The sequence below is a fragment of the Macaca fascicularis genome, chromosome 3 (assembly GCF_037993035.2).
Source record: "Macaca fascicularis isolate 582-1 chromosome 3, T2T-MFA8v1.1".
Classification (NCBI taxonomy): Eukaryota; Metazoa; Chordata; class Mammalia; order Primates; family Cercopithecidae; genus Macaca; species Macaca fascicularis.
In genome coordinates, this window is record NC_088377.1 from 15,714,728 (window position 1) to 15,731,305 (window position 16,578).

The 16,578-nt window shown below is 41.7% G+C and overlaps 1 protein-coding gene across 29 annotated transcripts in view; it reads left to right on the top strand.

Annotated features, from left to right (window-relative positions):
* The window catches only part of TIAM1 (TIAM Rac1 associated GEF 1), a 441,123-nt gene that overhangs the window by 392,064 nt on the left and 32,481 nt on the right, over positions 1-16,578 (top strand). For 24 of the 29 annotated variants that reach the window (XM_045389226.2, XM_074034149.1, XM_065541421.1 and 21 more), the window contains 4 exons: positions 2,185-2,288; positions 12,473-12,652; positions 14,012-14,080; positions 14,384-14,509. In XM_045389226.2, coding sequence (XP_045245161.2) covers positions 2,185-2,288; positions 12,473-12,652; positions 14,012-14,080; positions 14,384-14,509 — 479 coding nt within the window. Of the gene's footprint in view, positions 1-2,184; positions 2,289-6,016; positions 6,459-12,472; positions 12,653-14,011; positions 14,081-14,383; positions 14,510-16,578 lie in introns of those variants that run through there. The other 5 variants (XM_065541423.1, XM_005548836.4, XM_074034158.1 and 2 more) reach the window with 3 other exon arrangements.

Genomic DNA, 16,578 nt, shown 5'->3' on the forward strand with positions numbered 1-16,578 from the left:
GTTAGCTGGACATGGTGGTGGGCGCCTGTAATCCCAGCTACTCGGGAGGCTGAGGCAAGAGAATCACTTGAACCCAGGACGCAGAGGTTGAAGTGAGCTGAGATTGCACCACTGCACTCCAGCCTGAGTGACAAGAGTGAAACTCCGTCTCAAAACCAAAAACAAAGGAAAATCCTTTTATTTCCTTTCCCACTATTTAATGAGCATCAGCTATCCTAGGCATTGTGAGCAATGGGATGTGCAGTGTTGCAGCATTTCTCTGCACAGTCTATGGGTTGTTCAACTCCAGGAGGTTGTGATTCTGCAGACCACAGTGTGAAGGGGGCCCCTGTCCGTCGTGCCTCCTGGCTGCTGTGGACATCGCACTGAGGATGCTGTCGTTCCTGTGATCAGAGCACTCAGTGCTGTTGCCATTGTGTTCCCAGACGAGCTGGTCAGCTGTTCCAGATCAGGGATGAATACTTGTACCTAGGTCATTGCCCCTGTGCAAAATATTCAAGCACTTTTGCTTTGGCAATAACAGTTGACATAGATGATATCTGCCAAGTTAACTGAGCTTCCTTCTTTGACCACTACCACCTTAAGAGCAAGTAATGAGTGATCGAATAATGAAAAGAAACACAAGAAAATCCAAGAGCCAGAGCCAAAAGGTGGGGAAACAGACAGAAACCTCTAAGCCATTCAGGGTACACTCACTTAGTTGGTGCTTCATTCCAGAGAAGAAAGGGACAGTAGGAGGCAGCATGGGTGCCAGGTTTGCTCAGAGGCCCACTTCCTCCCTAACTTTCCTGGCCAGTGTGGACCTGAATAGAAAGTGTTGCCAAGCAGCTTATGGCTGTAATGGTGTCATTGGAGCAAGGCAGCCACTTTGCAGACTGAATCTTTCATCTAAAGCATCAGAGGCTCCTTCTGCTCCCATTTCTTCTCTTTCCTTCTCTCTTGTCTGGTTATATTGATAGTGCTCTAGTCCATGATCCAGTGCCTCATATTGTAGGACAGTGGTACTCAAACTACTGTCTTCTTAGCTGCAACTAGAGAAAGTTTTTGATGTTCTAGAGTTTTTCTATTCCAAGTGTGGCCCATGGACCTGCAGTTTTGATTAGTATCATTCGGAGCTGGTAAGACATGCAGAATCTTAGGCCCAACCCCATGCCTACTGAATGGGAATCTGCATTTAACATATTCCCCTGGGGATCCAGATGTTCCGTCAGTTTGAGAAACACCCCAGGGGAAAGTGATCCTCACATTCTCTTCTCAGTGTGGAGAACCACTGTAGAGAACCACTGTGGTAGGCACTCAGTAAATAGCAAAGGAGGAAAGTTGCTTGCACTTTCGCACAGAATATCATGGGAAGAGCAGGTACTATAAGATGTTTATAGTTTGCCAGACTTGGCAAAAACAGATGTTGCAGGATTTTTCAGGTAATGGATGTGGGACAGTCATTTTTTTGGTTGTACTGTTCTCAGTATGGCTTATTTATTTTAGTAATTAATGAATTAATTAATCAATTTGCTACTTGTAAAATCAACAAAACCAGTTAATTTTTTAGTATATTATATATGTATTCTTTTATTATAAACTATTATTGTCTTAGCTTAGGCTGCTATAACAAAATACCGTAAATTGAGTGGCTTAAGCAACAGTCATTTATTGCTTATGGTTTTAGAACCTGGGATTCCCCATCATCTGGGTACTAACCAATTCAGTTGCCTGATGAGGGCTCTTTTCCTGGCTTACAGACAGCTGCCTTCTTACTGTGTCATCACATGGTGGAGAGAGAACGAACTCTGGTTTCTCTCTCTTCTTACAAGGACACTAATCTCATCCATGGGGACCTCACCCTTATGACCTCATCTAAACTTAATTATTTCCCAGACATCCCTCTTCTAACTACTATTACAATGGGGGTAGGTCTTCCACATAAAAATTTATATGGGGGGAGACAAAGACATTCAATCCACAATTATTATTTATTATGAAAAATATAAAGTAATAATACTAGTTCTAACAGTAACAACTATCATTTGAATTTGATTGAGCCAAGGTGATGGAGCTTGTACTTGGAGGGTCTTACAGTATGTGTACACGTCATGAGCGGGATTCTTTGTCCCCCTCACACAGGGTTGGCTTTTAAGCAATTACTATCCATGTTGACCCACATTTTCTTCTGATTTCATGTGACAGGGCACAGCCTCTGCAGTGAGCAGGGCAGCAGTGCTGAGACCGCTCCAGAGGAGACCGAGGGGCCAGACTTGGAATCCTCAGATGAGACTGATCATAGCAGCAAGGTGAGAGATTTTCATTTTCACATCCCATGCCTTGAACCACTGAAGAATCACAGCTGACAACGTCACCTACGCAGCTGTAGGTGGTTACCAGGCCTCTCCATGGATGAAGTGTTTTTACTTCTGAGATGTTGCTGAATAGCGGGATATGAAATCCAAATTACAGCCTTGGTAACAAACCTGTATGTGAGAATATAGGGCAGAAATTACTCGTAATGAAATAAAATCCCTTTTCTTTAATTTCTGCCGCTGCTGGAGCTCCCAGTGAATGCCATAATTTTATGCCATTTCCTTATTACATCTTCATTTGTGTAGGATGAAACAGCATCCAAAGTATGTGAGATTCAGTCAGCTATGCTTTCTTGCTACTTAGGGTTTCTGTAATGAACTCCTTTTGAATCACCTGCATTCAGCTCTTGTTAAAAGTGAGCAACTTTTATGTTAAAGGGAAAGAAACCGTATTTTAAAATTAATCCAAATACACTTTCCCTTAGTTGAACATAGTAAGAAGGTTCTTCTTCTGACTCTTTGGTGCAAGACACTGAAATCGTTGCCCGTAATTTATCCTGCGTCTATTCCACTTCATAAAGTGCTCCATGGGTCAGCAGCCTCTTTTCACCGCAGTCTTCACAACACAACCCAACTTAAAATCTCTGTGTTACCTGAATCCAAAGACATGCCCCCTCCCCCCCAAAAAGCAATTGCATGTGATTATGGTTCTATACTTATCTTTTTCTATAATGTTGTTGAGATATTTACATTCCTCTGCGATCTCAATTTTTTGCTTGACACTTACTAGTCACTTAACCTAAGCAAATCATGTAACTTTATACCTTTGTTTTCTTATCTGCAAATTTAGGGTGATTCTTGCCTTTGCTTGGAGATTGGATTTTAGGGTGGGTCAAATACTGTGAGAAAGCACATTGATAACTGAAAAATGCTTTTCAAACATAAACTATTATTTTGAAAACCTACATTTGTACATTTCCTGTTTTGATTCCCTCTGTATGTGTATATTCTGTAGGACTTTCTTGTGTGCACATATTTGATTCTTCAGTGTCTTTTATCCATATTTGTTTCTCTTTCCTGACTGTAGGATCTTCATTCTCAGTGTCTTTTTAAGTTGGGCACAATATAAAAGCAACATTATTTGAAAGCAACATTAATATTTATAGACTGAAAGGCATTATGTTGTTGGTTGTTAATTAAAAAGCAGATCATTGGAAATGCAGGTGTTTCCTTTTAAGGCAAATTTTAAAAACCAACTGCTTAAAGTTACTTTTTATTTAGGTGATCCTTACATTTCTTTTACCCACTTACTTTTGTGGGATCGGTCAGTTGTCCTCAGGAGAAACAGATATTTCTATACTGATGTAAGACAATTTGAAGGGTATCTATTAAGTTACTATATTATGGGAACTAAAAATATTAATTTTCAATTTCTAACTGGATTTAGGCAAACAGCAATTTTTCCTGTATCTAAAACATTTATTTCTGAACACTTAAAAAGTATTGGATCCAAAATGATTGGATCCTTTTTACTTTACCGTAATAGTCAGTGTTCTCATCTCCTTGTGGATTTTGAGAGAGATCGTTTCCGTGTTAAATATATGTGAGTCATGAGGTCATACACAGAGTCCTGTATAATGTGAGAGTCTGGTGTGGAGGGGACGGAAGAGGCTCCAGGGCTTTGCTGACTGGTCCCATGTGTCACTCTAACTCCACGGTTCTTTTTCCAGAGAACAAGGCTCATGAACTTATCTGGAACACAAAGGGTCAAATACAGAAATAGATGGTGCTGTTCGAAGATTTTCTTGTAGAAATTCTTAGTGGGCTTTCTAAAAAGGGACAGAATTTTCTCAAAATTATTGACAAGCTACTCGGGAGGCTGAGGCAGGAGAATTGCTTGAACCTGGGAGACGGAGGTTGCAGTGAGCCGAGATTGCGCCACTGCACTCCAGCCTGGGAGACAGAGTGGGACTCCATCTCAAAAAAAAAAAAAAAAAAAAGATTAAGAAGTTTGGGTGGTGATTTGAATATTTTTGAAGATCATGCAGTAGACTGCATTCAAGCCATAAGCTGGTATTTCATTCTGCTAGGTTGGATATGGGGAGCACTGTGTGTCCGAAATACTTCCTAATTTTGCTTTGATTCAGACTTCATCTTCTTTATTTGAAAGTTTGTTATGCAACCCAAATTAGTTAGCTAAAATAACCTTTGGTCAATTAAATTTCTCTCTTAAGATATTTGAACACAAAAAGCTTAAATGAGCAGTTCTTGGTGACTGGGTTCTACTGTGTGTTAGTAATAATAAATGAGAAGTGATACTTATTTAAGGGCTTGTATATGTTAAGTACTGTTCTATATAAATTCATCTTAGCCTTATAACACCCTTGAGAGAGATACTATTATTTGCCCTATTTTATAGATGAGGGCACTAGAACAGAGAGGTTAAGCGACTTGCTGAAGGTCACACAGCTCTGTAATGACAAAACCAGGATGCAAGCCCAGTTTGCTCCAGGTCTTGTGTTGTTAATGGCTATGTTAAAACTACTTTGTGTCCAGACTGTTAACATCTGGTGTTAAATACCAGGCTTCATAAAAAGAAGGCATTAATTTATTAGTGGTGCTGTAGGCCATTTATATATACAGCCATAAACCACTTAAATTTTTTCCTAATGCTTAATATTTCTGTGTGTCTCTTTTTATGATTTAAAGTTAGAGCAAGCAAACACCTTAAGTTTCTTGATTAAGGCTAAATATTTTTTGATGCATCTCCTATATGTGTGAAATTTTCTTGAGAATAAACTGAAAATTAATTTTGAAATCATTAGCTGTCTAAACTTGGAAGCATGATTTAGCCTTGTCTGAATGCACCAGGCTGAGTGTAGAGATGTAAATATGTAAATAACTAAACAAACAGAAACAAATAATCACTTTTTATTCCAGCTGAATATGTTAGAGCTGTTGATTTTGTTTAATGTTCTTGGTTTCTTTCTAAATGGGCTGTTTTGCATAATATTGGTCAGGATAAAGAAAAAGCATGTTGGAGTTCTGTGCTTTTCACTTGTATTGAATAGCAGTTTTTGCTATGTGTGGCCTTTTAGAATTGAGCAAGTAAATAATTGTATGCTTGTTGTTGAGCGTGGTGGTACTGGAATGTCACAGCCACTAGGGTGGGGCGGGGGAACATCACACTGCAGGGACAGTCTAGCAGCCTTTCTGTTTCTGAGCCGCCTCCTTTCTCCTGTGACTGTGGGTGACAACCTCAGAAAGCTCATCACCGCTGGCTACTTTTTTCTCTGCTTCTCATTGAAAACTCTTGTTTCTGGAAATGAATGCTAATTAGCTTCAGGGCAGCGCGGTCATGTGTCATGCATTCCAGGCCTCCTGGCAGCTGTGATTTTGTTTTCCATTTAGCAAATGTATGAGAATAATTTTCAGGACATTTCCATTAAGAATGACTTTTTTTCTTTCTAATCCATATTGTTTTTGTCTCAGAAATGTCTGCTTTTATAACAAAGCATGAGTGGAACAATGTGAAACTATCAACGTTAAAAACACACACACGCACACACCAAACTTTTTTTTAGTTGCCTGCTCCTGACTCAGTGTGGAATGCCTTGAAAGTCGTCGGAGCCAGGCAGGTTTAGTATTCCTGTGCAGTGCAGGATGCTGGCCAATCAGCTGATCTCGGACTGCAGGGCCGAGACGCTTGCATCCCGGGAGGCATTCAGTGCTTTGTTTTCTTGCCAGTTTCAGCTCTCCCTTTTTGGAACTTTTGTTGTTTAGCCAGGTGAAATCAAAGCCTGAGTTCTGGTCCACAGTTTAGCCTTTTGACAGCTTCCCAGAGGGCAATGGTGGGAAACGAGTGCAGCTCTGGGGTTGCACCGTCGCTGTCCTTGCTGCGTTGAGACGTGGCCATAGATTTTCATGGGAAAACCAGCATGGGACGTCCATATGAGAGGATGCTCTCTTCGGAGCTAGGAGGCGTTTGGTGCTCTGGGAATATTTTAAGAAACTTCTGTCTCCGTGCTGAACACGTCAGGTGGTAGAATTAATTACCATGAGAATACATTCCTGATGATGTCTGCACTGTGGAAAATAAAGCGCAAGCCCAGGATTGAAAACAATGACAAGTCCGGTGACTCTATATATCGAACACTTCATCTGGTGAGCGCCTTTGCTGTTTGAATCCTATCTGGCTAGGTTTGATTATGTTATGACTTTCTAGCTCAGTTGTTTTTCAATCCAAATGACAGTGATTATACCTTTCCCATTTCCCCATATTCTGTCCTTTTACCCTCTGGATCCCCTTGTTCATAAAGTCTGTATTGTAGCCTTTGGTGGGGAGGTTCGGAGTTGGTATGGAGTTGAATTTGCCTAGCGTCTTTATGTTTTTCTACTCTTTCATACTTAAATGGCAGAAAGCTGTAATCTGCATTTTTTTTTTGTTTAATTAATTGTCAGTTGCAATTTTTGCCTTTGTTTTGGTTATTGAGATTTCGATTGTGTCTTGCGTTATGTGCATGGTGAGACTCTCCCATCCCCCCTCAGAACGGGCAGTCTGAGTAATCGGCAGGGAGGTCTGGAAATAGGATGTTCAATTTGTTTCCTTTTATAAGGCTTGAGGTGTTTTTGACTTTATTTCTGCTTCCTTGATATAGAAGGGTTGGCTCAGGAGACATGTTATTGGTTTGATGGCAACTGACCTATTTGAACAGGTCTAGTCTTACAGTAGATGTTAACTCTCCAGTAAGGAAGTGTAGTGGGGTAATGGCAAGAAATAATTTATCAAAATCAGATTCAACCTTTTGATAGTTTATTATTAATAGCGCAGTCTGTCGACTATTAGACATTGTGTCATGTAATCAAACTTAAACTTCTACAGCGCGTGCACCTGATTTGCTCAAATAAGCCTTCTTCCTTCTTGGATATTTCTTCTTTGAAGTTTGTTCAACAGGAAACTGAAAAGGTGATTGAGAACCGTAGGGATTACCATTGTACATCAGGTCTCTGAAATTATGGAGCGCATTGTCCCCAAAAAAAGCTTAAGTAAAGGCTATAAGATTTTAGGCCACTCTGGCCCCTTTTAAATCTGTGGGATGTGTTAAATCGGTCAGACTCAAAGAACAGTTTTAGAACTGTGAACTCATCTAGAGTTAGAAATTGCCTTTGGTGGTTGCATAACAGGAAGAGCTTAAACAGCTGGGTGGCTTGAGTTGATAGTGTGTACTTAAAAGTCTACCCCCCTCTTTTTGTACTTTCTTTTCATCTTCCACAGGAGGAAAGCAGCATTCTAAACATTGAGCATCACGCTGGTCTCAGTAAAGTGGCCCATTTCCTCTTGCCATTGTCCTCTCCTTGTCTGTATGTTGGTTGGATAATTCTTAGTCCTGACAGTGGAAGAGCTCTGCTACCCTTTAACAGTTTTAAACTCTCAAAATGCCTGTAAGTGCTTTTTTGGTTTCCAGGGTGACTGATTACAGTCCTCAAGCAGGGGAGAGATTTGTATTTGCCCCACTGGAGAAACCTGGTCTGTCTTCCCCTTGCTGGAGCCCTAAGCTGCTTGTCCCACATCCAGGATACTTGGCTTTTGGGAGCATGTTGGGAACTTCCCATTGAGGCGACCTTTCTGGGCACCTGTGGCGACACGCTTGGTGTGGGAATGACTAGGATGCCATCTCTTAACACTCAGTGGTGGAGCGGGGCAAAGCCCTGCACCCAGCTCCTCCTACATTCGACATCGTGGCTAAGCTGCATGGGGAAGGGCCTGATGGTTTTGATGTAAAGAAGTTTGACCACAGTAAAGAGGGAGGGGGATTTAAAAGCTGAGCCCCACAGTACGGAAAAATCTCTAGCTTAGAGGTATTCTAAAGAAAACCTGCATTTCATAATTCCTTCCAAAAAAATTTTGGGGGGTATTAGTTTAATCAAACAGAACTTTCAAACTTGATGACATCCTTTTAAGTTTTTTCCAAGCAAATTTTAAGAGCCTTGTATATAACACCCCTTAACATGTATGTGCATTATAACTTGTAATTATGCATATGGTACCTTTTTATTCTTTATTCAAATAACATGCAGTTGACAGTAAAGAGATTACATCCATTTGGACTCAGTTCCTTGTGCTGCACCTGAGGGTTGGTGCCTTGAGTCTTAAATAGGGTTGCCAGTGGGGAAACCGCTTTGCCTGTTGCTCAACTTGAGAGACCACTCAGCTAAGTCTATCCTAGGCTTAGGTTGTATATAAAGAAGGGATATTTAAGGCTGTGAAATGTCCAAAGAGGACCCAAGAGAATTTTAGCTGTCCCCTGAGATGCTAAAGGTGTTTCCTAATATAATCCAGAATTTAGCTCTTGTTGTCTGAGGGTGAAGTTGGGGTAGGAGACAGCTGGATTTAGAGCACTGAAGCCCTAGCCTGCATCCTACTAACCTGAGCTCACCCCACACGCCTGCTTCAAAGTAAGGATGCCAAACCTCAGAAGTGGTAAACTTTGTAGACCAAGTCAGAAACCCTGTTCACACTCTTAAAAATGGAATTCTCCAAGTATTTATGGTAGAACAGATGGAATGAGAACCCATTGATGAGGTGTGAATTGGAAGCACAAAGGAATATGTTAGGTTCCTTTGTCTTTTGGATTTCCTGCCTTTGATATGTGTCAGATCCCCATGTTTGTAACGTTTTGCCTTTTGTGAATCACCGATTTCACACGGGCAGTTTGCCTAAATGATAGAAGGTGTGCTGTGCCTCTATGGCAGGTCCTCAGATAACGTTTTGTTCAACATCATTTCATTGTAACGTTTATGTGAAAAAAATTGATTTCTGACCAGGACCACTGTCTATGTGGAATTTGCATGTTCAATCCAGGTCTTCATGGGTTTTCTCTGGGTACTGAGTTTGCTCTCATGTCCCAAAAACGGGCACGTGGGATGAATTGGCATGTCTCAGTGATCCCTGAGTGAGTGTGTGTGTGTGTGTGTGTTTGTGTGTGTTCACCCTGTGATGGAATGGCATTCTATTCAGGCTTGGTTTCTGCCTTGCACCCTGAGCTGTCAAGATAGGCTCCAGTCACCCATGATCCTGAGCTGGAATAAGTAGGTTGGAAAATGAGTGAATAAATGAATACAAATCATTATAAAATAAAAATTTGTAAAGTATACAATCATACAAATGCATAGCAGTAAATTATGCAGTACAAAAGTATTCAGAGATCCTGCCAAAGTTGTTCTTGCTAGTCTTTGAACTGCATGGTGGTAGGAGGTGCTCCTTAAAATTTTTGCTTTGCAAACATTTATTGCTTGACTTAACACATTACCGCTGTGACCACTATCACTCACCAGTTCACCAACAGTTGGGTAAATAGTTCTCTTAACTTGTTTTTATTTATCTTACTTAAATGTGTATCTAGCTTACATTTATTTCAGTGTTTAATATTCAGAGTCTTTTGGTCTTTATTTAGAAGTGTGGTGATTTTTTGTGTGACCAGAAATGTGCTATAGGAACTTAACTTGTTTGTATCAATTAGCCTATGGTAAAAATGGTTTCTTTATGCCATTTAAAGTCAATTTCCAAGAACCTATAAACCACGTGAAGTAAGGACTCACTGTATTAAACTGCAGTGAAGGATGTATTTGCTATGAGCAGTAGCTTTCCCATTAATTCTGTGAAAAACAGACAGCTGTGGTTACAGTTGGACCCTTTAGAAAAGCATGGTATAAAGAGAGGTGCCAGTTATACATTTGTTGTGTTAGGTGCCTTTGCCAGGTACCAAATCAAAGCAACCATGGAGAGTTTGGGATAAGATAAGGGCAGGGAACAGTTAGTTGTCAGCTGTTACCACTGTCTGTCCATGGATTTTTATTTTGTCAAGGGTTTGCTTTCTTTCTTGTTATGACTATGTTATAATGAGTTTTCTATTACAGTTATCAGTGGATCATCTAAAAGACACATGAAGATTTTTGCTAAAATGGATGTATTTGTTCCTATGTAATTTTTAAGACAAAGCCCTACTTGACTGTATATTTAATGATGATTTTGAGTTAGTGAAATTCTAGCATAACTAAATAAAATTGTTTAGTTTATTTCTACTGAAACAAGTTTTTATCAAAAACACATAGTTTTTCTTTTTTAACAGCCCTGTTGAGATATAATTTACATATCATACAGCTCAGCCCATTTTGGTCAATTTTTCCAGTCAGTCACCTAAGGGAAAATTGTTTGTGGGGTTATTCAGTGTCAGAAACATGCATTTCTACAGAAGACACTGGATAGTGCCACTGAGAGGTGACTGACACCTTCTGGCACATAAGACCAGGGTTAGTGCTAGCAACGAATAAGCTGTGTGGTGATTATAAGAGAATTAGCATAATAATTATGTGGATGTGGATCCTGGCTCTCCTCTGTCCTGTCGTGCCACTGCGGCTAATGCATTCTTGTTAGGTTCTGATTTTCCCTGTCCTTGCCTCATCTTTATTCCAGACTTCCTTCCCTTTTGGATATGCCAATGAGGGAAAGGCTCTTCAATGTTAGCTGCCTTCCTCTGTGTTTAAAACTGCTCCATGGCATACGCTTGATTTTAGCTTTTCTGCCCTACACAAAACACCAGCCTTGACTTTCAGCTCTGTGCACCAACTGTTGTTTTTGGGAGGATATTCTCATGTTCTTGCCGGGTAGATGGGTGATAGAAGAAGTTATTATTTATTTGCACCGGGATTTACTGGAAATACTTTGTGCCTAGAGTTGAATTAGACAACAGAAGCAGAGAGAGAAGTGTAAGAAGGGCAGCCACTCGCTTCAAGAAAATTTCCGGGGCCAGGCACGGTGGCTCACGCCTGTAATTCCAGCACTTGGGGAGGCCGAGGCGGGTGGATCACGAGGTCAGGAGGTCCAGACCATCCTGGCTAACACGGTGAAATTCCGTCTCTATTAAAAATACAAAAATTTAGCCAGGCGTGGTGGCGGGCGCCTGTAGTCCCAGCTCCTGGGAAGGCTGAGGCAGGAGAATGACGTGAACCCGGAAGGCAGAGGTTGCAGTGAGCCGAGATCATGCCTCTGCACTCCAGCCTTGGCGACAAAGCCAGACTCTGCCTCCATAAACAAAAGAAAGAAAATGTCCATCAAACATTCATTGAGTGGTGCATTGGAACAAGTTTTAGTGAATGAAATTTTGTGCTACTGCATAGCCTCTAGAGCAATTACACAGAGAGCTTTAAAAAATACTGATATCTGCATATCCCACCCCAAAGATTCTGATGAAATTGATCTCTGGTGTTCACGGGCATTGGGATGTTGAAAAGCTCCCTAGGTGATTCTCATAAGCAGCCATAGTGGAGAACTACTGGTCTCATGGGTTTTTACAGTAGCCCATGCTTTGGAGAACTGTTTATGTAACTGCAAAAGTTGGAATTTTAGAATCCTGGAATCCTAGATTTCAAATGGATGACAAAATACGTGCAGCCCTTATGGTCTGCACCTGATTCATCCCCGGTAGGTGTGGAGACTGGGATCTCCCGTTGAGGCCCGTTTTAGGGCTAATTCCCTTATTCTTAAAGGGGAGTGGTATCTTTTTGCCTTTGGAGAAGGTGGAGAGGGAGAAAATTTTTTTAAAGTACGGGTATCTTTCTTAATCTAGAAAGTTGACTCAGTGTCCATTTTTAACAGGAAGAACCTTAGCTTGTAAAATCATCTTTGCAACATTGCAAAGTAGATTGTGTACTGAACTGGGAGTCTGATAATTAATTAGGCTTGTACCTTGGGTGAAATGCAGCTAAGTTTTATGTCTCCTGATTTATCAACTTCTGGCTTGGGGAGTGGTTGAGATCCATAGGCTTTGGAACCAGATTGCCTGGTTCAAATCCCAGCTCTGCCACTTATGTACTGCATCATCTTGGATGAGTTACTTAACCCTTCTGGGCTTCCGTTGTCTTTCCCGTGTGAGCAGGTGAAATGCATCAGACCGGTGTAGGCATGTGGTAAGTGATTAGTGTATGGTAGCAATTGTTATCCTGGTTGTTTTGAGCATTCAAGAAGTTCTCCTAAATGTGGAGCAATTTGTGGAAACACAAGGCAACATTCATATGTGACATTTCATTAACCAGGAAGAACACCTCTAGGCGGTCCAGGTGTCAGGTGCGTCTAATGAGGGATAATGACCTCTGCCTTCCCTTCCCCCCGTGCTCTGAAGAGTACAGAACAGGTGGCTGCATTTTGCCGCAGTTTGCATGAGATGAACCCCTCTGACCAGAGCCCATCTCCTCAGGACTCCACGGGGCCTCAGCTGGCGACCATGAGACAACTCTCGGATGCGGATAAGCTGCGTAAGGTGATCTGTGAGCTCCTGGAGACGGAGCGCACCTATGTGAAGGTATGTTTCTTCCCCTCCCCTCCCTCTGCCTCGTAAAGGAGAAGTCTGTTTTTGCTGGTTTTCACTAACAGCTGAGTCAAACCGTGGTCATGAAGAGTGTCTTGGGTTCTCCTGGAATTTTGCCTTTACTCTGAATGTTAAAAGCTTGTTTTGAGTTGTGTTTTTTTAAGATAGTCTCACTCTGTTGGCCAGGCTGGAGTACAGTGGTGTGATCATAGCTCATTGCAGCCTTGACCTCCTGGGCTCAAGTGATCCTCCCCGCTCAGCCTCCTGAGGAGCTGAGACCACAGGTGCACACCACCATGCCCAGTCCCGTTTTCTCTTTTTTGTAGACAGGGAGTTTCACCATGTTGCCCACACTGGTTTCGAACTCATGGGCTCAAGTGATCCTCCCACCTTGGCTTCCCAAAGTGCTGGAATTATAGACATGAGAGCTACCACGCCCAGCCTCCTTGTGATTTTTTTTTTTTTTTTTAAAGACGGAGTCTCGCTCTGTTGCCCAGGCTGGAGTGCAGTGGCGGGATCCGGGCTCATTGCAAGCTCTGCCTCCCAGGTTCATGCCATTCTCCTGCCTCAGCCTCCCGAGTAGCTGGGACTACAGGCGCCCGCCACCACGCCTGGTTAATTTTTTGTATTTTTAGTAGAAACGGGGTTTCACCGTGTTAGCCAGGATGGGCTCGATCTCCTGACCTCGCGATCCGCCCGCCTCGGCCTCCTAAAGTGCCGGGATTACAGGCGTGAGCAGCCCGGCCGCCTCCTTGTGATTTTTAAGGAAGCCTAGCAATTCTTAGAGCAGTGTGTGTGTGTGTGTGTGTGTGTGTGTGTGTGTGTGTGTGTGTGTGTGTGTGTGTGTCCTAATAAGAAAGCTACATTTAATTTTTTAAAAAGTTGATGGTATGATCTTCCTAATATAATTAGAGTCTAGCCAGAAGAGTGTCAGGTCTGTTGTCTTTGTGTTATCACTTGTTTTGACACCTGGTCACATTCCCCATGAGAAAGCAGGGTGATCTGTTTAAGTATCTGTGTTTTAGTCTTTAAATCAGAGGTTAGCAAACGACGGCCCTCGGATCAAATCCAGCCCGCTGCCTGTTTTCGCAAATAAAGTTTGATGAGAACACAGCCACACTCATTCCTTGACGTATTGTGTATGCCTGCTTTGGTGCTACAGTTGAGGAAGTTGCAACGGAGACCGTATTGTAGTCCTCGAAGCCTAAAATATTGACAGAAACTTCTGCTTGAAATGGACCTTACTGACCTGAAGTCTCTAATGTTAGCCTTCAGGACATGATCTGTTTGCTCTCTTCTAGATCCTTTTATAGACGTTAACATATGCTAATGAGGTCTCTTTTCATTTCTTAGGATTTAAACTGTCTCATGGAGAGATACCTAAAGCCTCTTCAAAAAGAAACTTTTCTCACCCAAGATGAGGTATTGTGGAAATGGTTTCAACTTTGTGAATATCATACCGTGGTTTGACTTGTTGGTAAAAAGGGAAAATGGGGACACGTGTAACACTGAAAACAATTTAAATTTATGTAATTGTAGTAAGGAGGTGAAATTATTGCCTGCTAAGCTTTGGCGTGCTCGTGGAGAGTGAAAAACCGCCCCACTCTCTAGTGGGATTATTCTCTTAATTGATAAGATTGATGGGAAAACCTTGTAATCAGATATAAATAAAGTTTAGGAAGACTAATGAGATATGAGGTGGATTAAATTCTGTTTCATTTCTAGCTTGACGTGCTTTTTGGAAATTTAACGGAAATGGTGGAGTTTCAAGTAGAATTCCTTAAAACTCTAGAAGATGGAGTGAGACTGGTACCTGATTTGGAAAAGCTTGAGAAGGTCGACCAATTTAAGGTAAGTAGTGCAAAGCTGCGTCTGGCGTCAGGGCCATAGTGTGGCGCAAGTTGAATCCCCTGATCATGTTGACGTCTTCCTTGGAGGGCCACAGTGGCGTCCGTTCCTTAAGGGTGTCTGAGAGGAGAACAGAGTGTGTCTTGCTGGTCTGGCTAAGGGAAGACCAAGGCCATCAATTTGCATTAAACTGGTGCAGCTGCTGGCTTTTACGTGCGAAGTACCAACCTTCACCTTTTGTTTGGTTTATGCGGGGGCCTTTAGTGCTTTAGCTGTTAGTGAATTAGAATAAGCATTCCTGGCTGGACACGGTAGGTCACGCCTGTAATCCTGGCACTTTGGGAGGCCAAGGCGGGCGAATCACCCGAGGTCAGGAGTTCGAGACCAGCCTGGCCAACATGGCAAAATCCCATCTCTACTAAAAGTACAAAAATTAGCTGGGCATGGTGGCGGGCGCCTGTAATCCCAGCTACTCAGGAGGCTGAGGCAGGAGAATCTCTTGAACCCGGGATGCAGAGGTTGCAGTGAGCCGAGATCGCGGCACTGCAGTCTAGTCTGGGGGACAAGAACGAGACTCTGTCTTAAAGGAAAAAAAAAAGGCACTTCTGGTCACACAGTAGACACATTAATTTACCTTGTTCTGGGAAACTTTGCTTAATGGAAATGCTTATAATTATCCAGGAGGAAGACAATCTTCCAGCACACAGTGTCCTTGCAGCCTAATGAGGATTTATGACTAGTGCCTTAGCAAGGCTGCTTATTTCCTCTCCCCTGCTTGGCTTTCTTTTATTGCAGATTTCCTGTGTTGCATCTCCAATTAACAAAGCACACTGCTTCATGTGTTGGCTTACATGTCACCCTCATGTGCTTTAACAAACAGATTAAGGTATAATTGTGCAGTAGTATATGCCGCATATGTTTAGTGTGGAATTTGATGAATTCACACACACACACCCCTGTGAAACCATCACCACAATCAGGACAATGCACATAATCGTTACTCCTAAAAGTCTTGTCCTGCCGTTTTGTGGTTTTTCTCTCCTGCTGCTTATTGCCCTCCTACTCTACCCCGGCTCCCTGTTGTTATAAATAACGTTTGCATTCTGGAATTTTATATTGGTGGACTCCCATACCAAGTACCCGTTTTTTGGGGGGCTCCTTCCACTCAGCGTAGTTTTACTGAGATCCGTCCATATTGCTGTGTGTATCAAGAGCTCATTCCTTTTCATTGCTGCATTGTCTTCCATTGAATGGATAGACCACACTTTGTTATCCACTCACGTTTCTTGGGCATTTGGGTTGTTTCCAGTTTTTGGTAATTCCAAATAAAGCTGCTGTGAACATTGGTGTACAAGTTTTAGTATGGATATGTGCTCTCATTTCTCTTAAGTACCCAGGAAGGGAATGGGTGGGTCATATGGTAAGGGTATGTATAACTTTTTAAGAAACTGCTAAACTACAGAGTGGTTATACCATTGCAGCTCCCTCCATCTGTTCCTCCTCATTGTTCTGCTGAGGTCCCAGTCCCTTTTTTAGCCATTCTAACAGGTGTGTGGTAGCACCTCATTATGGTTCTAATTTTAATTTCCCTAGTGACTTACGATGATGAGCATCTTCTTTTATGTGCTTGTTTTTTGCCCCTCAGTGTATCCACCTTGGTGAAGTGTTTGTTCAAATAATTTGCCTATTTTACTGGGTTATTTGTTTACTTATACTGAGTTTTGAGAGAGTTCTTTGTATATCCTGAATATAAGTCCTTTATCAGATACATGATTTGTAAATTTTGTTTCTGTGTTTGAGGCCCGTCTTTTCATTCTCTTGACAGTGCCCTTCACAGAGCAGAAGTTTTTAATTTTGATGAAGTACAGTTTTTTACATTTTCCCTTTTTGAATCACACGTTTGGTGTCTTATCTATGAAATCTTTGCCTAAACCAGGATCATAAAGATTTTTTCCTGTGTTTTCTCTTAGAAGTTTTGTAGTTTTCTCTTAGAAGTTTCATAGTTTTACATTTAGACTTCTGATCTATTTGAACTTAAATTTATTATGGTTTAATATAGGAATCAAAGTTAA